Here is a 26884-nt window from a genome sequence, read left to right on the forward strand (position 1 = left end):
AATTCTTTTTAATAATTGATTTTTTTTATTTTTTTCATTTAATATTAATTTATTGGATCTTAAGTTTCATGATTTGTTCTGATTGTTTTTTGTGAGGTTATCCCTATCTAATATCTTAGGTATTGGGTTATTAAAGTTAAGATAGGTTGACTCAGGTTTTTTTTTTTTGTTTGATCATTCGATTTTTTTGTGTTTGTCTTCTACAATCATGACCTAGTCCACTAGTTTTGATGATTAGTTAGATTTAAGTTTGGTCTTTTTTTAAATCCCTTTTAATAATTGATTTTTTTTTTCATTTGATATTAATTTATTGGATCTTAAGTTTCGTGATTTGTTCTGATTGTTTTTTGTGAGGTTATCCCTATCTAATATTTCAGGTATTGGGTTATTAAAGTTAAGATAGGTTGACTCAGGTTTTTGTTTTGTTTGATCATCTGATATTTTTTTCCATTTTAAAGGAGAATTTTTTAGAGTAACACCGGTTGCCTCGAGTTTTTTTTTTCATCTGTGTTGGATCTACCTTTTTTAAAATGATTTTTTAAATTAGATTAAATTAATTTATTTCATTCTTCAATATTAAATTGGTTTGCTCTTTTTTTTGGTGCTCTTTGTCAGATCTTGCTCTTTTAACAAGAAATGTTTTAATTAAATTCATTTATCTCACCTTTAACATTGAATTTATTTTACACGGAGCTTCTTAGTGGAGCCTAAGTTTGGAATTTAACAGTATGTAATTTTAGGAGATTAACCTGGGCTTAAAAAGTTTACAAAAACTTGCTTGGTTTTCCCTCATTTTTAGCTATTTTTTCGTTTCATTCTTAAACTTTTTCTTACCTTCTAAGATTCATAATCTTAGTTTTTGTTTTTTCAATTTCATAATAGGATTTGTTGATATTTTTTTTATTTTTTTTATTCATTGATTTTTTTTTTCTAGAATTTAACTTTCATCGTTGGGATTCTTGAGAATTGACTGTTGATATTTTTTTCGGTTCTATTTCTACGATGTGGAGCTAGTAATTTTTTTTGTTTTTTGAAAAACATTTACAACGTTTTATCCTTATTTTCGTACACTTAAAAAAATTAGGCCGGCCCTCAACAAAAACACGGGCAAGCTATGTAGTAAGGGCCAGTTTTGATCAAACAATGGCACATGAGTTTTAAGTCTCCTTTTCGGGAAAAGAACAACATGCTTTGATACTCGTGTTGAAAAAAAATAGCAGCAGAGAAAAAACAAAATAAACATGTCTCTATCACTAGTTCAAGTATAATCGCATTAAATAATAAAAATTCATGTTTATTATTCACTGTCTAAATATATTTTGTCTGCAGAAACAATTTTTTTTTTTTAAATTGGATAAAGTTTCTTATTATAGTCATTTCTTCTCTGTTTTTTTTTTTCTGTTTTTTTTATTCTGTTAATATTAACAAATATATTTATAAGGGTGAAAAGTTATAACCCTCGGTAGTTATTGTCATAATGTAACTCTTCATTATTTTTCTTTATATTACTTTATTAATATAAATAATATTGTTATGGATTGAATTCACATCATGCATGATCCAAATCTTTTTTTTTTCTTCGTGTTAACTAAAACATTCAAATGTTTTAGATCTTGGGTAGATATTATAGTTTTGAAATCCGGCCCGGCCTGGCGGGTCGAGCTAGGATCCGGCTGACCCGGGACTAAAACAAGGCTGAGTTGAAGAAAAAATAATAAAACAAACCTAGTTTGATCTGGTGACTCGGTTTACTTTTAAGTTTTTTTTAACTAAAACAGAGTCATTTTAATTTTTTTTAAAAAATAAATTGACTCAGTCAAAAAAGTGGAATTCGGGGTTTGAATCGGGTTAGGTCTAAAAACTATGGTAGATATAGTAAGTAAAATTGAAAAAAGAAAAAAAGAAAAAAGAAAAAAATGAGGGTCTGCCGCTTTCTTAAAAATTGGATAGCTCAAGGGTGAATCAAGGCTATCATAAATTTAATGTTAACAATAGAGACCCATTTTTCAATAATACATGATGTTATTAATGATATTTTCTATATATATAAAAAAATAATATTGTTTAAATGCTGCGTGGTCTCTAAGAGGTTATATAGTCAACGAAATAGGTCGGTCCACCCCACCCCTCCGACTGGGGACCAAATTAAAGCCGTCGGCTCAACAACCGTAGCTTTTCAACTGTCTGTCCTTGGCAACGCCGCCCTCTCATAATGACTGAGTTAGTTTCCCTCTCAAAATGATTTAATCGTTCAATTCATACCGGAATTTCTACCACAAAATTGTTTTCTTTCTGGGTCACGGCAGTAGGCTGTAAGTCCATTCAAACCTAAGAAATTCAAAAAGAACCTGGTATTGCACAGGATTTATGTTTCTTTATAATAGATGACTAAGGACACCATAATCATTGTTTTTTAAAATATTTTTATTTTAAAAATATATTAAAATAATATTTTTAAAATTTTTTATAAATTATTTTTAATATTAAAACATAAAAATAATTTAAAAACATTCAAAACATTATTTTGAAGCAAATAACAAAATAAATAAAAAATTAATTTTTTTAAAAATACTTTTAAAACGTAAAAATAAACAAATTTTAAATTATCTTTCCAATATATGTGAACTTTGTTTTTTTTTTTTTTAATTTATAAATTTATTTTTTTAAATGTATAAAAATATGATAATAATTATTTTTCAAAATATTATATAACATATCAAAATAATATAATTTTTTTAAAAAATAAATTTTAACTAACTTCTATTTTAACAGACCTTTCAAACCGGGTTTTAAGTTGGATTTACTGCCATTAATAATTGAATAAAGCAATTTTTTTTGGGTAATAAATAAAGCACATTATTGCCGAAAGTCAAATGATTGAAAGGAGAAGAGCAAGAGCCTAAAAAAACGTAGGAAGGGGGCTATCCCTGTCTGCTCAGTCAGCTTCTCTCCATGATGCCCATTATCCTGCCCTTGTTGTGTCTCTCTCACTGTATAATACACAGAAAGCAAAAGCAAAGTAGCAGCAAGCTCTCTCTCTCTCTCTCTCTCACTCTTTGCTTACTTTTCTTCGTTTTCACTCATTCCCCAAATTATCGCCTTCATTTTAGGATCCTCCTCTCTTGCAGCAGCACCAACCTCGCTTCTTTGCCCCACTCTTGCACTGCTTATATGCTAAATGTTCTTCTCTACTCTGCTTCTCTCTTTCTCGCGCTTTCTTCTCTTGAACTTGATCCAAAACTTTATCTTTGGACCTTTCAGGTATGTTCCTTGCATCTCTTTGTGCTCAACAATGTTAAGCTTTGCTTATTTGCCTATTACAGTTACTTTCTGTCTTGGGTTTTGGAAGTTCATTGATTATTGCTGGTTCTTGGTTGAAGATTCATGAGTGGACGACATTTTAACTGTTTCTTAGAAATCGTGTGTGGCTATACTAGTTTGATGATTTATTCTGTATGCTTAAAATTGGATCTTGACAAAACTTTCCTTCGAGAAATTGAAGAAGAAAAAGAAAGCAAGAAATGGATTTTCCTTATCTTTGAGATAGTTTGTTCGATGAGGTTATTGATTCACAGATCCCAATATTCTTGCAATTTTTTATTTCCTGGACATTCATACGGCAATGGATAGCACAAATATCTTCACATTCCTTTTTCTTAATTTGTTCAAGACAACAATAAATGCTCTGGCTTTTCATGTGCTGTTATAACGATGCCTTGCGGTTTTGGAAAGTGCACATGTGGCTCTACCTTGATTTCTAGGGTTAACATCAAAATAAATAAATAAATAAGTAAAATAATGAAACATCAAAGAACTTGGTGAAATAATATATTTTTAGAAGTTATATTTTTGAACCGCAATAATTAATTGAACATTTTCATGAATGTTCATTTTCTTTCTTTTTTAATTAGGGGAGACATGCATGTTGTGTTATTCTGATCCGCACATGCAAAGTTAGAAACATACAAGTCTAGTCTTGAGTCTACTTAAGAAGGCTATGAAGTATAAAACAGATATGTCGTGTTGTGATATTTATTAAATTTTATATTTTAAAAATATGATAAAATAGTATACTATTTAATTAAAATGTTTTCAAAGAGTGTTATTTTGTATTTTTTTTTCTTTATTGTGCTAATAAGAAAAAACCAAGACTTCTCTCGTGCCATAGTTGAAGAAATAAAGTTTGCGAGTTACTACGATATAAGCTATTAATATGCTTTGATTGTTCTGCTAACTGTAACTCAGTTTATTTTCAATTCATTTCCTAGAGCTGGGATTTAGAGGAATTGGCCATGGTTGCACCTGCGGTTCTTTCTCATCGGCAATCACATTTTCTTGATTGGTGAGCTTTCATGGAAGAGTGAGCTGATAGAATTTGTTTGGTTGTGAGAAGTGATGGAGCAAAGGAAATTGAATTTAAATGCGCCACTCCTATCAGTGAGGCGATTCTCTAATATAGCAACAACTTCAGATGGAGCCAAAACGAAGAAACTTGAGAATTCCCGGTTCAATAAACGCCATACCCTTCCTCTGTATAAACCAGATGCGAGTTTGGACCAGGTAACTGAACCAGTTGCTGTTCCTTTCCACTGGGAACAGATCCCTGGTAAAGCTAAGGATAATTCTTTGGAGACGCCTGAAGTCCCTGAGGAGGCTTCTGTTACTCCAAATGGTCCTCCTAGAAGGTCGATGGATGTTTTAAGGCACCATAAAGGAAAGCGTGAGTCTAAAGCCCCCAACAAGGAGGCCTCTGTTACACCACGGATTTCTTCCAGAAAGGTAATGGATGTTGTGAAGCACCATAAGGAAAAGCCTGAGCCTAAAGTCCCCAAGGATGTATCTGTCACTCAAAGGAATCCTCCTAGAAGGGTGTTGGATCTTGTAAAGCACCACAGTGAAACGAAACCCAAAGATCAAAGCGTGTCCATGCCCAAAATTAAAGCGTATTCATCCGATGATAGAGTAAATAAATTGAATTGCTCTGGAGAGGGAGCAAATGAGAAAGCAGGTTTGGATTCAGACAATGATGATGATGTTTACTCAGATGCACTTCAAACGTTGTCCCCAACAGATTCAATCTCCATGAACTGTAGTGCAACTGGTCTGAGTGGCTTTGATGTTCAGCTTGTGAAGCCATCAGGAACCTTCACCACGGATCAACAAACACGAGATTTCATGATGAGTCGCTTCCTACCTGCAGCCAAGGCAATGGCCTTAGAGCCAGCTCATTATTCTTCAAGAAAGCAACCTATTGTAATTGAACAATCAAGACAAATTGCAAAGGTGGTTCATGAGAATAGGACACCACCTCCCAATAAATCTCAGTCTTTTATTATCCCACATTACGGCCAGGATATAGAAGAGAAAGAAAGCGAAGATGAATGTGAAGGGTATGAAAATTTTGGCGATATATCAACTAAAGCCTGTGGTTGGTTTCCTCGTTTATGCTTTAAGAATTCGTTGGGTCTCTTAAATCCCATTCCTGGGTTGAAACTTGGGACTCAGGCTTCCATGTCTTCTACCACTGATGTTGAAAAACTGAGCAGAGCTGCTCATAACAGATCTTATAGTCAAACTGTGAAAAAGGTTAGTATAATACTCATTTTTTCCTTTTCCCTTAATCATTTGTCGTTCGGCTAGTGTCAAATGTTTCTGTTATAACCATGGAAGTTGTTTTTCAATTCTAAAATACTTGAATTATCGGGGTTAATTCTTTTCAGCACTTTAAAGATGCTGCTAATAAGCTAAAACAAGATAGTGGAGGGCAATCTCCTAAGCTGCTGGAGGTTGAGAACAAGCTGTCCTGTTCATCCAATCGGTTCATCTATGGAAGTGACCGTCAAACAATGAGTCGGACATCTCCTTTTAGGCGCTCAGCTGGCACATCTCCTTTTAGACGTGCTGGATGTGTATCTCCTCATCGCAATGAAGCGCCTCAATCTGCCTTACGTGGCAGGGGATCTCTGGGCAATCCTAAAGAGGCTGAAGATTTGAGATCCAGTAGGTTGAATCTGTACAAGGGCATTAGCAAGTCTCAAGAACTATCATCCTATTATGGGTCTAAACGATGGTCTCGCCCAGCAAGCCCTATTGTTGAGAAGACATTGTATGTAGATACTGTACATAAGGCAGGAATATTATTCCCAGATTCTCGTTCTTCAAATGTTAATGAGTACGTGGACTCTGCAAAACGAGACTTCAAGGCACCATTGAAAAGCAGAGAAATAAAAGAAGCTGCTGCTGAAGAATCCTCTTTTCAAGATGCAGAATGCATGAATTTTCTGGAAGGAGAGAGTGAACTGGAAAATAAGGTCTTCGGGTCTGCAGATGCTGATTCAGCTTCTCTCTCAGATAAAGCAAACATGATGGACGAGCAATCTAAAGCTTTGGTGTGTATAGGTGCAACCACTGATGGAAATGTTAATTCTGATGGTGAACAGATTTCAATAGAAGATGATCAAGGAAATGTGAAAAACAGTATAGTACAGACTCCTCTTCCTCCAATTCTACCAAAAACACCATCTGAATCTTGGCTTTGGCGAACTCTGCCTTCAATCTCTTCACAAAAGCCACCTTCGCATTTGTATCAGGGAAGCAGTTTTCAGAGAAAATGGCAGGATCCTAAGATGTCATCAACTAGTACCAAATGGGAAACCATTGTTAAATCATCTTATTTGCATAGCGATCATATACGATATTCTGAGGTAATGACATTCCTCTCAAGATTCATTTTTTTTTTGCTTTTCCAAGAAAGAAGGTTTCATGTGAAGTTATGGAAGATTTTAACAGTAGTTATTCTCTTACAGGAACTAATTCCTCATGCTTCTGAACACTCCAAGAGTTAGAGATGCAGAGCTCTTTCATTTTTTCTTAACAATTACTGTTTCGTTTGGATTCTTTCCCTCGGATATCCTCAAAGGCGATTGAATTCTTTCAGCCAACATTTCTTTTTTGGGAGACCATGCTCCAATTGTTCAATCCTCCTATGGTAGGTAGATGGAACTCAGCAGTCAGTTTTTGTTGACGTTTCTAAGTTTTCATAACCCTCCTTTTGGTATGCCTGCTCGCATTCATACAGGGGTGAGGTGATTGGCTGATAAGCCATTATATTTCTTGTACCGCTGGTTTACAGCTTAAGCTTTCTGTTCTCTTTTTATGGTTTTGGATTCTGTTGATCCCTGTGTTTATAGAAATCAGTAACTCATTATGTTGATGAATGGAATTACACATTTAATTGTGACGATGTCTATGCTTAGCGGCATTGCATATTTACTGTGAATAAGCTCAAAATAAAATAAAATTAATAAGTAGATCCCATTTAACGAAGGGATTTTTCCTCCATTTTTCAAGAAAGATGGTTTGGATTTAATTCAATAAATGATGCAGCCATAAACTAGATTAATTAGGATTGTAAGAAAAACACAAAGAAAGAGAGAGAGAGAGAAAAGGTTGAGATGTTGTTGTTCCTTTGTTTCTTGCAAAGAACGAAAATAATTCTGAATAATAATCTGTTAAAAATTATTCTGAAAACAACATATAATTTTTAAATAAATACTCAACCAATCTATGTTTAAAATGAAAGAGAACCCTTACGAAAACTAGCAAAAATAAAGAAAAAAAAATCTAAAAATATGTAGGAGAAATAAATAAATAAAAATATAAAAAGTATTTTAGAGAAAGTTTGGATCGACTTGAGTTTAATCGAATTAATTCAGGTTAATTTATCAAATCTCTAAATCAGGTTATGATACTCTAATAACTTTTTAATTCTTCTGTCACAAAATTCAATTATTCACTGAAAAGAAAACAAAAAGTATCATGCAATTATTTAATTAAGAGTAAAATATTCAAGATTACTAATTCAATATTTTTACATGAATTTTAAAAAGGTATAATTGAACTCAATTTTATGGTATAATATTTTGTTTCAAATATAAAAATTATAATGAGTTATCAATTGAATTTAAATTATGTAGAATTGAATTGAATTCCGCGTGATTTGGTTCAAATAAGATGAATATAAATGTTCTAAAAAAATGAATTAAATAAAAAAATAATAATATGCTAATGCTTATGTGACTTCGAGACAAGTACTTAGAAAGATCTGCACTAGTCCTGTATATGATTTTCTCTACATACAGATATCCTCAAGTACTCATGCTTAATGTGGCCAAGCAAGATACATGGTTATTTATCTTGTATTTAATTTTTTTTTACTAAATTTTATTTAATAATAATCTAATGTGTGTGAGAAATGAAATTCTTTTTAATTTGATTCTTCAATGAATTATCTGACTTATAAAAGAATTATCAATTATTTGTGGTGTCTTCCGTACTACTTGTTCATGTATCTTCATAAGCATTGGGAGGAAGTTTAATTTTTATAGTCTTGGTACCTCAATATAGGTTATTGTTGTATCAAACTCAATTATAAACTTAATTTTTTTTTTTGGAAGGGCTAATTTGACTATAAGTTTTTATTTTTTTTATATCCATGGGGTTCACGTCAATTGGTATAAGAAAATGGCTCTAAAATGAGGTTATATCTCTTTATCTTTTAGTTTTCATGTTATTCATTGTTGTTGTCATTTAGAACCTACTTGTAGAAAAAGTTTTTTTAAAAAGATTATTTATGATCTAGTTGTTTAAAATTTATATATATAAAAAAAAAAAAAAAAGAAGATAAAAATTGCAAAATTGGTTAATATGTCTTCCAAAATCGAGTCAACATTCAAGTAAGGTGATGATTAGAAGTAAGATCTTTTTTGAAAGAAAGAGAATGATATAAGTCAGCAATTGTCACTAAATAATACATTAAAGATATAAAGCTAAGAATATCTAATAGGAATTGATTAAGTGATTCTAGATATTTAGGTTAATAGGTTGCAAATCTTTCAAAATAGACCCTTATGTATTGTTTGGGTACTTATATCTAGAGTTATATGTAGAGTTTTTACAGGATTATAGTTGGGATGGAAACTAGACACTGCATATTTTCCATCTATATATGGTATACTTACTAATTCATCTATAAGAGAAAGAATAAGATGTTTAAAGTTATGCTAAAAGTTGTTATATGAGTTTTGCTATGTATTTCCTTATAATTTATGAAATTCTTATTTAACAAGGATTCCTTTGCAACAAGGACAATATAGGTGGCAATAATTGAGATTATCTTGACAAGTTTTCCTTGTCAGTTAAGGACAATATATGTGGTTTTAGGTTTATATTTTTTAATGCATATTTTTACTTTGACAAGCATAATTTTTCATACAACAGTTATTCCAAGCTAAGATATTTCATGAAGATTCTAAAAGTCTTATTTTATAAAGGGTTAAAATTTCATAGTGATCAGATATTGGTAAAGTCTTGCGATAAGGTCTAGAAGTTACTGAACAAGATTTGTATTAGTTTCCTAGATTTTTAGGATTTTTTTTCTTTTTTTATTTAGAAGCATTTTATTATTTTTCTATTTTTGTTTATTATTATTTTTTAACCCATTTTAGCGAGGTGGCTTAGAAATCAGGTCAATTATTGCAAAAAATAAAGCTCTTCAACTCAAATGGCTTTAGAGATTAATTGGCATCGAAAACAATGAGAATAATTTATATAAAAAAAAATATAAACCAAAGTTTAAGAATGGATTTACTTTTTTAAAAAAACTGTCTATCTCTTATTTGATCAAGTATTAATTTACTCCACCAACTCTAGTGATTAAACTTCAGTTCTTTTGAGAGATAGCTATAGATTTTCAGTAGGGAATGGTGCCTCAGCTTAGTTTCGGGATGGTGTTTGGGTTGGTGTAAAGTCTTTGCCTAAGCTTTATATATTATCTACTTAAAAAATGGTATTGTGGATAGTATAAGGTTTTATGATGCTGGTTGTTGGCGATGGAATCTTCAATGGAACTGAAATATTAAAAGCATTGATTTGGGTCAACTTGACAGTTTAATGGAGGTCATTAATCATATTCATTTGCACAAACATAAAGAAGATAAGAAGGTTTGGACTTTAGATAGCAAGGTTTCTTACACAATCAAGTCATGCTCTATCATCTTAGACCGACTCTTATATTCAGGTTTAAAACCATACATTGCAAGCATTTGGAAGAGTGTTTTTCCTCCATAAATTGAGAAGCTTCTATGGCTAGCCATTCACAATGGGTTATGATTTCACTCCGTATTAGCTTAAATAAAATTATGGCAATATAACAAGACTTATAACCTTTCATAATCTGGTTCAGAAACTATAATTCATATACACTCTTAGTTTTTTTTTTTTTCTTGGGATTTTTGTAATAAAATACCTAATTTGGTGGGGTCTTTCATGATGTATTCATCAATCCTTGAACGATCTTTTTCACTAGTAGCAAGGCTTGGTTTATGATAAATTTCGGTGTGGAAAGGATTTTTCTATAGGATATAGTCTGGCTTATTTGGTAAGCTAGAAATAAATTCTTCTTTAGTTATTTGACTATTCTTTCATAAAGAAACAATATTTCTTCAATAATAGGTCCACCTACACTAGTATGGATATGTTAAGGAAAAAAGAGTGTGTTATAACAGCTTGGATCCATTCCCTCAATATATAATCGGTAAATAGGTTGAGCTATATTGGTATGGATATGTTAAGGAATTAGGAGTATATTTACTACTTGGAGTAACAGGCGCCATTAACTCTCAGACATGTTACTTTATTTTAGCTCCTTAGCTTCTTTCACTTGTTTTGATGGTTTTCCATCCACCAGATGACCAGCTTAATAAGATTTCTCGTCTTTCATCAAAATAAAATTGATTGACAATACTTCCCCTGTCACGGCCTCATCAAGCTTCCTTACTTCGGTAATATGAACAATGAGAAAAGAATAAGTAAGGAAAACGAACAATGGCAAATCAAGATTCACTAGTACAAAAGGTAAAACAATGGTTATAGCAAGTACCTGTAGATGCATGGCTCTTTACATGGGCAATGCTAAGCTCCCTCACATTCATTAACTGAAAAACTAACTTGGGAGTTGCTTCTTCACCAATTCAAAGAAGGTGTAAGGATGTAAAGTGAAATATACAATTGGTTCTTATCAAAGTATTATGATCCAATATTAACCATTATAAATTTCTATCAATTTTAACTTACTCTCTCGCCCACCAAGCCTTTCAACAGCATGCACAAAAGAGAGATGGAGATCAGGAGTCCATCGTAGCCGAGGCATTTTTTTTCTGACATATTGCCTAACTGTAGGCCTGAGTCCATTTCTCTCTGCAGATGTAGCATTATCAGCAGAATTCCCTTCTGTTCTCTTGTCGCCATCAGTATTACTAGCTTCAGAGGTGCCTTTATCCTCCGCTCTGCTTGCTTCTTCATTCAAATCGTAGGATGAGCACTTTTGGGACGACATTAAGGAAATGTTTTCAGCTTGGCCCTCGCAACCATCAATCTTTTCTTGATCAAGTGTCTCTAGCCCTTCTTCCATATTAGCTACTTGTCTTCTGTATGTCTGAAGCTGCTGTTCTTTTAAAAGAGAAGGGAGTTAAACGCAAGCTTAGGCATGCATGCATTTTTAATTGCATTGAGTGTCAAAACTGGGATGATAGTAATAGTAGCTGCATTGCTGTAGTTTTTGTTTTTTTTACTCAGGGCCCAATATATAGTTTTGGGTTACCAGGTTTGAAATTGAGATCTCTAACTGGAAAAATCTAAGTATCAAATGCTGGCATGTCCTTTTGGCAGCATGCATTGAGATAGTTTAAAATATAGCAATTGACTATACCAAAAAAATTTATGGCACGGCACATCACACGAAATCCGTTAGGATGTTTATTGTTTTAAACATTTAATATAAGCTGCATCATCAACCTGTAAAAATGGAAGTAGTTTTACATTAATGATTTTGGTTATGAATGGTGTTTCGATTTTCTCTTAGGCTCCGTTTGTTTGTAGTAAAGTGGTTTCTTTTTGTAAAAGTGAATTCCGGGGAAAGTGAATTCCTGGAAAGTGAATTCCGGGAAAGTATTTTCCAATGTTTGGTAGTGTTATGGAAAATGAACTGGAAAACATTTTCCAGTGTTTGGTTGTGTTATGAAAAATGAACTGGAAAATAATTTATTAATAAATTATTATTTTTTCAAGTTTATCTAATATATATAAAATATTTAATCACTTACAATAAAAAAAAAATCTAAAAAGTATAATGATGAATTTTTTTATTATATCCTATATTCATACATAGCTTATTTTATAAAATATAACTATATATATCATATCATATTATAGAGAAATAAGCTTGTGAAATATTTTTTATGTAAAACCTATTAATATATTTTTTCAATTTTAAAAGCTTAAAATAAGTTTTTTTTTTTTTTTCCATATGAAGAAAGCCAAATTAGTTTATGGTAAGAGTTATATATTTGGTTTTATATATATATATATATATATATAAAGAATTTTTTAAAGATAAATACATACAAAAATATTTATTGTCCCCTAGTGCATAACTTATTCTACATTCAACACTCAAACATTATATAATTCTTAAAGAAATATAAGCTTACCATTTTCAATTGTTATTACTGTCAAAATATTCAATTGTAGTTATTAATTCCAATTCTTTTATTCCCACTGCATTCGGTTTCCCCTCCCTCATTTCCCCTCTCATTCGGTTTCCCCTCATTTCCCTTCAAATTCTCCTGTCATTCCCCTGGGTTTCCCCTCATTCGGTTTCCCCTCCTGCATACCTAGTTCTCTCACGGCTGTTCTCTCGGGTTGTTCTCTCTCAGCTCTCTTTCTCTTCCCATCAAGGATCTGCTCCTCAGTCCCAGTTCTCATCCCCCCCCCCCGACAGTTTCCCCTCTCTTTGTTCGGGAAACAAGGTAGGACTGGTTGGGGCCGAATGTGCAAGAAAAATTTTGTTTTTAATGACTTGTTTGCTTATGATAAATTTGGTTGGGTTTTTTTGTGAGATTGTTTGAATGTGACGAGGAGATGAAAAATCAAACTGGGTATGGGAAAAAAATTGAGAGGCAGCTTACCCAACAATGATGGATTGTTTGTGCAGCAAATACAAATACAGAGAAATTGTTTTCTTCGGAACAGGCAACAAATAAACAATATCAAGGTTTTTTTTGTTATAATTCTTTCAACTGTTTTTGGACAAAGAGAGGAGGAGAGGGGAAGATGTGTTTTATCAATAAAGGAAAGTGTTTTCCTTTTGACAAGGAAAGGAAAACACTTTCCTGCGGGTAAAAGCAATTTATTTGTTGACCGGAATTCACTTTCCTTTGACTGACTTTCCAAATGGTTCCCAAACATGGGAAAATGAGGAAACTGAATTCCTGGAATTCAGTTTCCTTGAAACAAACAAGGCATTATATACTATGTCAAAGAATCATCTCAATGTAATAGCTTAAGCTGTTAGGTAAGGTTCTAAGATATGATTTATATTATTCTCTAACACACTTCCTCATGTAAAAGCTCTTTAAGCTTGAAATTTGCATAGTTCTACATTATCTTGTGTTTAATTTTTATCAAATAAATAAGGAATGATGAGATTCGAACTCATGACTGCTTGATCATCAAAGCTCTGATACCATATCAAAGAACTATCTCAACCCAATAGCTTAAGCTATTAGGTAAGGTCTCATAATATGATTTTTATTATTCTCTAACATGCTACATTGAATTTGTGTTATCTACATTCTCATACATTAATTGTTGGATCAAACCTCTATCAGTGAGTAACTCAATTAGGTAAAAAGAATCAAAACAAATTATGGTAGAAGACCAGTTTTCGATTTATGATGTTCCTAGCAAGATGTTTAACGAGTATAGATCCAAGGAAGAATGACTCATCAAACAACAAATGCTTGAAAAATTACTCTTCTAAAAGCTGGATAGTCAAATTTCACGGGATCAAAGATTTTGTTGAGTTGGGTTGGTCTTATTTATTGTGGACGTATGTTGTATTGAGTGAATGACTAGATGGTACAACTTTTTTCATACTAAGAACTGAAGAAAAAGAAGTTAAATGCCAAATTACTTTCCGATATGCACCAAAGCTAGAAAACTGCTGAGAAATGAGGTAAAGGCATGGGGTCATCATTTTATGTCAAGATATCCCTTTTTTTCCCCACTATCCCTCGTGGAAAAAACAATTATTTGCTGAGAGGGAACGAGATATTGAATTTCTGTCTTTTTTGGTTCCATTTTATATCAAAACTTCCATTGCTATTTCAATGCTTTTGAGACACGATATGTTCCCGAGAGTCCCTTTTTCTGTTCACGATCGTGTCTGCATTCAGAAAAATCAAGAAAAATGAAAGTAAAACTTCTGTTGAAAGCTCAAACTTATACAGCTATTAAGCATATAAGCATTTAAAAGGCATGAAAATATATAAATTAGGATGTTAACTTTTGAAAAGGCACAAGTTGATTCGTTTTCATGAATCTTGAACAGGAAATTATATATATAAAAACAGTACCAAGCGCTTATAATTACCATGAAACTATCGAACTTATTAGCTGTTTTCCATTTAGTGCCTATATAAGAAGTTAAAGACGCAGCAAGCAAGTGATTGTTTTGCTGTGTAAGAAAAGTTCTAACTTAGCTGAGTTATATTAATACTTGATATAGATTAAAACATATATCTCAGTTTTTTTTTTTTTTTAGTTTAACGTGGGTATTCGGGCCAGCTTACCTGACTACCACGACCCTAATTTTTGGACCTACTGAACATTCTGCATAGTAAATACGATAAGGCAGGGGTAACATGCGTACGCTAAGGTATGAACCAAGATGACAGAGATCTCAAGGAAACATCCTTACAAACCGCTGGGCTACAAGCCTTTGGTTTACGTATTTATGTGTGTGTGTGTTAATGTATAATTTGATAGGTGCAAATGGAAGAGAAAGAGAATTTTCAACCGCTGGGCTAAAACCAAAGACCTCAAAATATATATATATATATATATATATATATATATATTTGCTTTCAGTTGGTGATGATGATGCCACGATCATACAAGTTGTTGGTCGGATTGTCTATAACTTCAGCTTATACATGCATACACATACATATATATCGCCGGACAAATCCTGACCTGACATGTCTCTCCTAAACATGAAGATTGAGAGAGAGAGAGAGAGAGAGAGAGAGAGAGAGAGAGATCAGAGGCAATGTCTTATCTGTATTTGGTTTGTGATGTTTTTGTATGATTGAAAAACCATGGAATCAAAGTTCACCCGATATTCTAAGACTTTCATATGTCATTTATGAAGTGTAAATGCAAAATCAACGATTTTTAGGGCAGTCCAACTTGTACTCTTTAAATGGATACAGATGCGACTATTGAGAGTATCTTGTAACTCAAAACCTTTTTCTTCTTTCTCTTCTTCTTCTTCTTCCTCAGTTGTCCCTCCAAAATTCCTCTCGTGATTATCTTAAATGTTTGACCTATGTTATGGCTCATGTTCGTATAATTTTACTAACAAATCAGGGACAATGTTCTTAATTTGTGTTTAATAATATTAATAAACGTGGTACCTTTTCATTTCATCAACCCATCAACTCTCTTCCCACCTAACACAAAGACTTCATTGTTTTTCTGTTCTCTACAAACATGAACAACCTTTTCCTGTCCCTATGTTCTTATTGATAGTGTCTACAGCTTTCTTGTGCAGAGTATGTGGCTCTATGACTCCGATTTAAGGGATATTTGGGAGATTATGTTGGATGTGGTAGTTGAAAGTGTTTTTTATTTAAAAATATATTAAAATAATATTTTTTTTATTTAAAAAAATTATTTTTGATATTAGCACATCAAAATAAGTTTAAAATATAAAAAAATTAATTTTAAATTAAAAAAATTAAAAAATATAATTACAACCACATTTCAAATACTATTTTAATGAGATATCTGACCCAAAAATAATTAGTCGGTCGATGAAGAAATACTATCAGCAGAATGCATTCGTCAATTTTGGTAGGACTTTTGCATTCGAACAAATCTCTTCTCAACACATTCAACATTTTGGAAATGGTAACCAGTCATGTTTCCATAACATTTGACAAAAGAAATTTGATGAATGTGCTGAGATCATGACGTTGATGTAGACTTCTCGTGGAAATAAAAGATGCATATATTAGTGTGTGAATTTAAGTTTTTTTATGAGCCTGATCGAGCTAGTTTCGTAAAGCGAAAATTATTTTCAATTTTTCTTCATTTTCTAATGTAAAAAAAAAAATTTAAAAATTAATCAACTCAAAATATTTTCTTGTTTTCTCTGATCGAAGTCTCCATAGTTTTAATTTTTAAATAAATCTTTAGTTTATGTTAGCAACCGCCATATGTAGCCAAAAGACAAATGATTTTGGCACAGGAGCCTTCCAGTTTCACGAAGCGCCTGGACAAGGATGGCTAAAGAAAACAGTGTAGAAGATGGTACTAGTAGATAAGAATTTGAAATTAAAGAATTTATTTTTGTTTTAAAGTTTTAAATTTGAGTTTTATAGTTGTTAATATAATGATTACTATAAATTTATATAATTATTAATTTTAAGATTTATTGAATTAATTAAGATATACACAAATTAATTTAAATAATTATGTTAATTAAAAAAAAAAAAAAAAAGAGGATGGTCAAATAAAAAGTAAGAATATAATAGTCACATGGCGTCCCTTTTTTACATGATTGCTTTTCTTTTTATCGAAGATAAAGGATATCATTGGATTCTATTGCCCATTAACTGAAACCAAGTATTTTTTTTTTTTCGAATGAGCTTAATGGCGCGTCTTCTATTTCAATGCATCTAAAATAATTTAATAATTTTTTTATAATGCTAGATCTAAGTTTGGAAACTTGAAAATTAAGAAAGGAAGCATATCCTTTTAATCAGTGTCAACTGAATTAGACAAAAGTAAAATAAGAAAGTCAGCAGGTATAAAAACATGAAGTTCTATTAAAAAACGATTGCACAAAAATTATAATTTAAAATTTTATTATTGAATAGTTTCATATCTAAAAAGTTTAATTATATAGGAAACAAGACTTTTGGAATCTCCAAGCAAAATCTCATCACAATTCAATGATTAAATAAAAAATTATATTTATTAACATAAAATTGCATAATAGAAAAAAAAAAAAAATCAATCTTCCCAAGTTCGAGAAAACTTGTCCACGAGTTTAAATTACATATGCTTCGATCTCATGGATATCCAATTAAAGCTTTCAAACCCTTTTTTCTTCTTTGTTTTAAGTGTATAATAATTTTAGACATCAATTTTAGTTTTGAGTTGCTTGGTCACCAAGCTTGCTTGGAAACCAAGCAATTGAAAATAACAAACTTTTTAAAAAAATATCAAAACTCTCTTCAGTATACACATTCTCTCCAAAAATACATACATAAAAAAACCTTAAATCTATTTTTCAAAAAGCCTATCCGCCAACACTAAAGAAAAAAAAACAAAGAAAATACACCTACAATCTTCCCCGAACTCACACAATGTGACCCATCTATTATCAACCTCTCCACCATTTAATACCTAAGGCCTCAAGGATTTGGACCCGAAATCACACAAGAGAAAAACATAACAGGTACCAGTCATTCCATCTTTCACCCTCACAAAAATAATCCTGGCATTTCATCTTCTTCTTTAAACCAAAACCAAGACCCCCTATTTCCTTCCATGTTCAATCAGTTACCTACCCCACAACCTTTTTCTTTGAAAAACCTATTCACCTTAGCTTTTTGCCACCATCGTGACCAACCACCATCACCCCAAAATAAACCATCACCTCTTCCCTATTCCAACACCATTGTAATGCACTAAAAAAAAAAACACCACAACCACCCTTTTTCTCAAGACCAATGTCATCATTATCTCCTCCTCATCAAGACCATGAACATCAATATCAATTAGCTTACCACACCTGCCATAGCTAAAAGATACAAAGGAAGTAAATTGAAGGTAATTGGCAGATTTGACGTTCAATTGATGTTTTATACAGAGCGTGAGTTCTAGAGGTTGAAATGAAGTGATTCCAATGGAACTAAAAAGCTAATATCCATACCTTTCTGGAAATTTAATGCAAGAAAAATAAAAAGAGAAAGATCATGAAAATCACATCCTTCAAAGTCAAATCTCGTAATCTGTCAATGTTGACCTTTGGCCATTAAAAAATTCAATATATGGAAGCTTGCAGAAGTCCAATTGATGAAAACACAATTTGTTTAGATTCCTGACTTAAAGACTTATCAACGCTCCAAATTTCAGCAAAATACGATGTCATTTGAGGGAGATATTAATTTTCAAAAATGACAACTGAATTCTGCCAGCAAATAGGTTTTGTGAAGGAACATGTCCAAATCATGTTTCAAAGCATCTAAACCGGTATCTAAGTTTTATTTCAGCAACTTAGCTCCTCTAAGTTAAAGCTTGAAGATTTAATGCAAAGCTATTTCTTCTTTTTAGGAAAATAGTTATTGAAGTACTTAAACGTAAATTGTCAATTTAAGGGAGGACTATTTTGTAAAATAGAAACTAGGGTTTCTTAGCACATAAAAAGAAAAGGAGAAGGGAAAGAGGGCAAAAAAGAAGGTGGCAGCCAGAAGTGAATAAAAACAAACTCTCATATCTACAAACCAGAAATAATGATTTCTTTTATCTTTAAAAGTAAGTGTTTCATAGATATGCAAGGCTAAGTTGGCTTTCTTGGTTGTAAGGACACAACAAACCTTCATATTTAAAGAACCGTAAGATTTATTCTTCCTTTTATTTTCAGTTTATATTTTGAATGAGTATGATTGTTTTCCTATGCATATTTTCTATGATTGTTATTGATGATTGATAGAGCAGACTCTAAGTTATTATTGTAAACAATCTATTACTAAATTTGATATCAAAACCGAAGTTGTAATATATGAACTTACGAAGCAACTAAGCTTGATAATTGTGGCGAAACTAAATTATTAAACTTAGAAAGAACACTCGAACAAACGAACACAAGCTGCGGACAGCTTGGTTGTCAACAGATTAATCAATTTATCTAGTTCTTAGAGCTGCCATTGAACTAAATCATTAATGTGGACATTGTGATTGTTTGTTGGTTAAGGTTAGTTATATGGCGATCCATTAATTAACCAACGTAAAGAAAAGATAAAAAAAAATTCAAAGTATAAATTGAAGTTTGGTTTCAAGGATCGGTTCTAATTTCCGTTGGTGGATGTGTGCTTACAACCAAGGTTTGTTTTCTTGATAAATTTCAGTTTCAATTTATTTTTTTTGCTAGTTTAATTTCTTCCATAGTTTAGATCATCACAAATTAAACCCCCCCATTGCATAATGTATAGCATAAAAATCTAAACTAAGCCTTCCTTGTGGGATCGACCCCTTGCTTGCTTTATACTATCTTATGTGTTATGTTTTAAATTATGGTAATTAATTTGTGCGACCACAACATCGCAATACATCTCTTCCTCTTCACTACCAACAGTTGCTCAAATTGATGGAAACAAATCAAAAGGAAGATTGAATCATAAAAATAAAACATAATAAGAAAGAAGGAAAATAAAACCAATTGTTTATGTGGTTTTCTTTGTTGCAAGTAACAATGATACTCACTACAAAGTAAGAAGAGGGAAAGCTGCTCCAAATCCACCCATTCTTTGGGTCTCACCTGAGGTGGCACGTGAACCCATGTGTCGTTTGTGATGGTGGCATATGCAGCAGACATGCTACAACTGTTCCGCCATGGTTCCTCCATGTCTAGTACTGTTTCTTGGTTGCAACAGCCTCTCTAACCTATTCCCAACCCTCGGAAGGTCGATTCATGACCTCAAATATCTTTTGGATAAATTGCTATAATGTCAAGAAATTTTGGGAGAAATGCTTATTATTGTGTATATTTGTGGATTGTTGGACACTTTTAATTTGGTTTGATGGGTTATTGATTTTGAGATGATTTGAATATTTGTGTTGAATTATGAGGTTTTTTTAGATTGTGATTGTTTTTCTTACATTAAATATTGATGCATGAATCATGTTTGGGTTTATGTTGTTTCGTTTGAATTAATATGCAATTTGAACAAAGCTTGTGAAATTAATTTATGTGGATCTTTGGCGTTGTTCGTTTTAAGTTGATGAATGATAATTTATTTTGAATTGATATCATGGTTAAAATAACCTTGACAAAAATATTTTATTTGCGTCTTGTCAAACATGTTCTTAATATAGTTTTTAATAAATCTTTAATTTCTAAAAGATCATTTTGCATTTAACTCCCTATTTTGTTACCCTCACGTGCATATTTAATATTTAAAACTATGACCTATATGTGAGGTTCTTTTTAAGTATTAAACGAATTGTTTTTCTTTCCATAAAAACAATAACAAAAAATCTTTCTTTCAAAAATACAATCTTTATTTTATTTTACATATGGGTAAGTTTCTCAAAACTAAATACAATATATATATATTATAGCATCTTATTTTGCATGTAATTTTTAATTTAATAACTAGTTTATTAAGGCTATGAGAATTTGGCCTATATTTCAAAAAATACAAAAAACAAATTCTTTCATTCATATATTGGATTATGAACTTATTCGTAAGATGTATTTTCAATTTTAAATAAAATAGCTTTTTATCATTAATTTTATATGTTCTAAATTTTTCCTAAACTGTTTTATTTTGTTTAATAAATGGATTATGAACTTATATGTATGATGTATTTCCGGTATTAAATAAAAAGATAATTTTTCTTCCTTTTTTATTTTTTATATTTTATTTATTTAAAATTTTGAAAAATATTAAACACATTATTGACAGTATTACAGACGGACTAGGTCTATCAGAAAGTTCTAAAAAGTTGAAAACAAATGACATGAAATGTCACTAATCATTATATACATCGCCAATAGGTTAATTTTATCGGTAATATAAAAATAAATCATCAATGAAATAAATTACCGACAAAATAATACTAGTAATTTTTATTTTTATTTTTACTTGTTTTTTCTATTTATAAATTTACCGATTAATTTACTACTGATAGAATTACTAACAAGTTTTACTAACAAGTTTTTCAATAAACAGTTATCATCCATAATTGCCGGTAAATGTTTATGTAGCAAAATCAGAGTCTAAATACCGACCAAGAAATCCATCAGTAGCATGCAAAACGTGGTAGTCATTAAGGCGGCATTGAAAAGTCTCAGTTTCAATAATCTTAATACTGGAAAGCTCACCAACGCCGTATGACTGGCCTAGATATTGAAAAGCAGCGGTGTTGTTCGTCAGGGAGCACAGAAGTCAGAACCAAAAAATAGAGATAAAAATAAAGATATTAACACCGCAACATTACAAGTGAATTGAAAATCAAAACCTTAGTCCTGATTTCCTGCAATTTACTCTATAACCAGATCCCTCAGTTGAAAAAAGGATCCATGCTGTCAAGTATCAAGGATCGGAGACAGCAGCCTATGGGGCCTCAAAATCAATGAACAGCCTTCCAATTTGCAGAGAATTTGAAGCTCAAGTATCATCACAATTTACTCACCCACCCACGAGATATATCCGAGCTGGTGCCTAGAGGATATTCAATAAATCATTACATACAGATCTTATCACAGAAATGCTGACACCAAGTTTCCACAAACACTGCAACAATCTAGCTAGCATAAACCTTACAGTAAAAGTTCTATTTGTGCCAAGCGGATCAACCGCACGCTAAAGCCAAGAGCAGGCAAACACAGAATCCCTATGTGGCGTTGGAATCACTCCAAGGAAAACTCGAATTCAAATTCATGAAATGGCCAAAATAAGGACTGCCTTTATTATTTTCATCCTTATCAATCCAATCATCCAATCTCCAACTCCTACTAGGAAAGCAATAAACAGAAAAGAAACAGAATTGCAGAAATAACAGCTCCAATGTTCGTGGAGTCATTGATCACGGAACTATGGGGAATCCTTCTCCTGATTTGCATCATCTATGCTTGGAAAGACACGGGCCTAAGGTAAATATTCTAAATACTAATTTATAGACAAATGACCAATCAAATGTAGGAACATGAATGGAGCGCATTCTCTTCTGGTTTCCATCTGCCATTTATCAGTACAATACATAAAATATGTACAGATAATGCCTTGATAATGCCGACAACTGATTATTACTGTCCATGTTAGTTGACAACTAACTTTTTCAGCAATCAATTCCTTGGTTCTTCATTGGTTCATCTAATCTGATTAATGGTATTGTACATCCTGACCAAAAAAAATGAAAAACCTTTTAACGTCTAATAGTAGGGCCTTTGTACAGACCCCTCCGTACCACAAAGTTTTCTGGAGGTTGAGTTTCTTCTAACCAAGCAATTTCGGAGGGTTCACTGCCACACAATTCTTCTGTTCCTTCTGCCAGGGGAGAAAAAGGATTACAATTTTAAGGGGGGGGGGGGTTACAAGTGCTTAAAAGTTTAAATTGGAGTATGGCAGAAAAGAAGTAAAAAAAAAAATTATACCAGGCAGTTTCTCGCTTAAGGGTCCGGCGAAATAAAGAGCAGTGTCGTCCATCTTCTGAGGAATAAGGTGGTGAAAGAACGTCAAACAGAGCACAGGGTGTCATGGCTTTGAAACAATGAATGTTGCCACCACTGGATGGATATAAAACTGTTGTGCCACAAGGAGCGGTCATTTCACAATCTCTAACGAGTCTTGCAGGTCTTGCTGTAAATTTCAACCAACAAACTCGATCATTCAAGAAAGGTGCAAAAGACAACCCAAAAAAAAGCTTAACCAAATTACTGTTCTATCAGGATGAATGAGGAAGAAATGTTATCTCATATGCAATTATAATACATATGCTTTCCAACTAATTTTTCCTCACTAAATACATAGATGCTACTTAACCTGTAATACCATTAAAGTTAGTGGTTTCCCAGAGAATGAGAATTTAAGAAATGAGTAAAGAGAATTCAATACTTTGAGTTGGCAATGACTTTAAAATGGATAAAGCAAACACCTAGAATTAGTTGTTGGCTTACAAAAGAACCCCCTGTCCCGGAGCATGTAAGCTGTTTTACTGTGTGTTCCAGGTTGTGGCAGAGCTGACACAGACCAGGTTTGGAATTCCAAGGATGTGTTTGCTAATTTTTTCAAAACATTGATTTTGACACTTGTAATAATGGAAACATGATTTCAATGCAAACCATGGTTTAGGAAACTCAAAACACAACTTGGGATTGAATTTTCAAACTATGTGCCTTGGGTTTCAAAACCATGGTTTTAAAACAATCACCAAACACTCACTATTCAAAACCTACATTTTCGCTCAACAGACTTTAAGGATGTGTTTGGAATTGTGGTCAAATTGGCAACTAATTTTTTTAATATAATTTGTGCGAACTATGGTTCTAGATTCAAACTGATGCTTAGTCACAAGCAGTTGCCCAAACTGCTGGTCCGAAAGGAAATTTATAATGCAACAATATACATATGGCTTACATGTCTTCAATATATCAAAAAACAAAATCATACCATTTGGGTTAAAAATTGTGCATGAAGCAGGAGTGAAAAAAAAAGAAAAGCAGAGAAACACCACAAAAAGTCAATGGTTGTGACAATTGTTTGCACTCACCTTCATGCATGAGTTTTTGTGCTATAAAAATTTGCTCTACAAATCCAAAAGAAGAAATCTAATTGTCATATGACCAAATGTATAAGCTTTCTTTACAAGGCCTAAAGAACCAACAAGCTAAAATCATCAGTCAACTGCACTTAACATCTTTCAACATGATGTGGGACCTCAGCCAGGGGCTAGTTCTAGATACACACACAGCATCATCTAAACCACTAGACACTAGCATTATAAAGCAATGTGTCATACCAATACAATTGGCATGCTTTAGCCCCACAGTAATACCAATATATGCTTTTAGTCTCTACCAACTATAGTCAATTTGGCTTTTAATATACAATATCAGATAATACGTCAAACTGAAATCCACCACAACTAATTCCATAACATAACCAGCAAAATTACGAAGGGAAATAAAGATGAGCACCTTGTGATGGATCATTATGCCCAGGTAGATCAAGCCAATCATATGACTTTACAAGTAAAGAGCCATAAAGAAGCTTGCTCAACACAATCATTCCAGGATGATTATGAAGTGGAATGATGGAGGAAGGTGGCATACAGAAGATCCCTATCTGCAACGAAGTCCAAAGTCCATGAATTCAATTTCACTAGCATGAGCAATCCATACAGTTGGAGACAATATCGCTACATGAATCAAAGTACAATTCAAATAGAACTTTAAAGTCTTTGGTGATAATAATCACTTACAGAGAATCTGTCACACTCATGTAAATGCAAATATTTGATAGGAGGTGGGTACTGAAGACTCCCATTGCGCCCTTTTCGTCCATTGGTGCCATTTATGGAACCTTTCCATTGACGAGCCAACTGTGCCTCCTGTTCGAGACCCACATTAGAAGGCTTCATTTGATCTGACACAACAAAACATCAAAGTGCTAAGATAATGAATTTAAACCAAATTAGTGGATTAAAAAAATGAGTTATGTTAAGAGCAAATGAGCTAATTTGATATGCAAAAAGGAAAATAAAATATCCACAAACCTAGAATAGCACGGACTCTTTCAAGAGCTTCTTCTGATACGGGACCGGTAGCCGAGAAAGACTCTTTGCAGGCATCATACAGTTTTTGAACAACTGGCATGATGCGAAGAATGTAGCAGCTAACCCACTAAATCAATCTAAACTGGAAAAACCACTTATCTATCACCAATCTTGTATTGAAAATAGAGCATCCAAATCAAAAAAACAGCTTGGTCTGCTCTAGTTTACAAGCAAGCATCCAGCAGCAACTTTCTCTCTCTCTACAACAATTCCGAAATCCAGTCTTATGCGAACCGAAAGGACAGCCATATAAATGCATTGTGGTTAATCAAGCCCAGTCTCAGATAGCTTATATCACCTAGAAAACCAACATTTAAAAAACAAAGATGTCCCAATTACATAAACCGATATTAGTACAATATTATTTTTTGTTCCCTGAGAAACCTAAAAAATTATCAAAAATATCTAAGAACAAAATCAGCAGATTCCATTAAAGTCTACTCTTTTACATACATGTTTTTGCAACAGAACAGAAATGGTGTGAAAATTCAGTACGAAAATAACTTGTCCACACAAAAAAAAAAAAAAAAAATCAAACCCATCAAACAAAATTCAACTAAAAAGAGCTAAACCCCAAATTAGATTCAAATAAAAATCAACAAAATATAAACAAACAAAAAACGATGGTTAAGCTCAAAAACAACCCCCCAAAATCGACATAACAGCATAAATATTCGATAAAAAGAACCCCAAATCTCAGAATCCCAGATCAAAATCACAAAAGCAAATACATGGGCAGGTAGAAGGAGAGGGAGGACAGTACCGGAAAAGGGAAAAGAAGGTTCTTCGAAATTGTTTAAACAAAGAATTAAAAATCATCTGATACAGAGAAATGGAGAGGGGTGAGGGATACTAACCCGCATAAACTGTCATCATATGATGTATCGTGTTGTGTTGGGTAACTTCGCTTTTTCAACTTTCAAGTAATGATGCGGCGATGCTACGAAATGCCCCACGAGGTTAAAAATTCAATGTACCATCTCTGTTCACCGATGACACACCTCCCTCTGTTAAGCATAGTTTCACTGTACCATCTTTCGAGTTGATTTATAATTCGGTTAATTCAGAATTAGAACTGCACCGAATTTAGTTAAAAATTTAGCTACAACTCGTTAATTATTTATTTTTTTAATTAAAATAATATCATTTTATTTTATAAAAAATTAGAGTTGATTCAAACTTTGGATCGGTCGATTAAGGAGCTAAATTTAAAAATTCTGCTTTTAAATATAAAATATGAAATAAATAACATGTATAAAAATGTTGGACGTATATATGCAGTAAATTACTATCTAGCGTGTGTATTTTGACATATGGAGAAAAGGCAAGGTAGGTTAGGTCAGTGGTAAGGAAAGGATTTGGCTTTTGGGTTGGGGTCATGGACTTAAGGTGTGGTTTGATTCTAATATGTATATGCCTGGTTGCAACTAACCATGGGCTTTATTACTATTACTAATTACTAATTTATTATTAATTACTACTTTCTAATCAACAAAAACTCTAAATAGCATAGAGAAAACATTCCATACCTTCTATTCTTGATTTTTTTTTCTTTTCTTAACACCTCGATTTATTTGCTCCCCCTTAACAAATCACAGCAACCCTTCGATTTCTCTTCCCTTTATGTATGGTCCCTTCTTCTCTTAATTGTATTTTAAAAAAAAATAACATTATTTCAAATTAGGAATTATTTTCAAATTCATCATTCTTTAATGTTTTATCTCTCAGATTTAGTTTTCATTCTTTATATTGCTATTTTTTTAATTTGAGATTATTTATAAAATTGATTTTTTTTTTGTGATTTCATCCTTCTTTTTTCTTTTCTTTTTTTTCTTTTAGGGTAGGTTCTTATTATTTTTATTGCTATCTTTTTACTTTGACATGTTTTTTAGATTAATTTTTTTTTTATTTTAGTATTCAACATTAAATTAGTTGGTAATTGGGCTTCATGATTAAGCCCATGTATGAGATTTCACAGGTCATGATTTTGGAATGTTAATCTAGGTTTAAAATATTCACCTAGGTATGCTTTGTTTTTCATTTTATTAAATTAAGGTTGCCTTATATATATATATATATATATAAAAGCAACCTTAATTTTTTTCTTCTTTAAAAATCTTAGTGCCGTCTTAATTTTTTTCTTATGTTCAAAAAACGTTGACCCAACCCTTAACATTGTGTTGACCACCGATAT

The 26884-nt window shown here is 32.2% G+C and overlaps 3 protein-coding genes across 5 annotated transcripts; 1 reads left to right on the forward strand and 2 right to left on the reverse strand.

Annotated features, from left to right (window-relative positions):
- Nucleotides 1-2923: 2923 nt before the first annotated feature.
- On the forward strand, nucleotides 2924-7243 carry LOC118051861 (uncharacterized). Of its 2 annotated transcripts, none has more exons than XM_073412214.1 (4): nucleotides 2924-3261; nucleotides 4246-5586; nucleotides 5721-6704; nucleotides 6807-7243. In XM_073412214.1, exons 2-4 carry the CDS (start codon nucleotides 4396-4398, stop codon nucleotides 6843-6845), a joined length of 2214 nt encoding a protein of 737 aa, XP_073268315.1. In that variant the 5' UTR covers nucleotides 2924-3261; nucleotides 4246-4395; the 3' UTR covers nucleotides 6846-7243. The 2 variants fall into 2 exon arrangements, with proteins under 2 accessions (XP_073268315.1, XP_034918494.1); XM_035062603.2 differs by having other exon boundaries at nucleotides 4269-5586.
- Nucleotides 7244-10756: 3513 nt separating this feature from the next.
- LOC118051846 (uncharacterized) lies at nucleotides 10757-11470 on the reverse strand. Its single transcript, XM_035062590.1, has 3 exons — nucleotides 11134-11470; nucleotides 10940-11020; nucleotides 10757-10836 (listed from the first exon to the last, which is right to left on the reverse strand). The coding sequence occupies exons 1-3, from the start codon at nucleotides 11468-11470 to the stop codon at nucleotides 10757-10759; spliced, it is 498 nt and encodes a 165-aa protein (XP_034918481.1).
- A 10720-nt stretch (nucleotides 11471-22190) lies between these two features.
- LOC118051862 (plant cysteine oxidase 4) lies at nucleotides 22191-25699 on the reverse strand. 2 transcript variants are annotated; one of them, XM_073412346.1, is made up of 5 exons: nucleotides 25548-25699; nucleotides 24631-24988; nucleotides 24337-24500; nucleotides 24053-24200; nucleotides 22191-22715 (listed from the first exon to the last, which is right to left on the reverse strand). In XM_073412346.1, the coding sequence occupies exons 2-5, from the start codon at nucleotides 24728-24730 to the stop codon at nucleotides 22432-22434; spliced, it is 696 nt and encodes a 231-aa protein (XP_073268447.1). In that variant the 5' UTR covers nucleotides 24731-24988; nucleotides 25548-25699; the 3' UTR covers nucleotides 22191-22431. The 2 variants fall into 2 exon arrangements, with proteins under 2 accessions (XP_073268447.1, XP_073268448.1); XM_073412347.1 differs by having other exon boundaries at nucleotides 25454-25591.
- Between the last annotated feature and the right edge of the window lie 1185 nt (nucleotides 25700-26884).

The sequence above is a fragment of the Populus alba genome, chromosome 11 (genome assembly GCF_005239225.2).
Source record: "Populus alba chromosome 11, ASM523922v2, whole genome shotgun sequence".
Lineage (NCBI taxonomy): Eukaryota > Viridiplantae > Streptophyta > Magnoliopsida > Malpighiales > Salicaceae > Populus > Populus alba.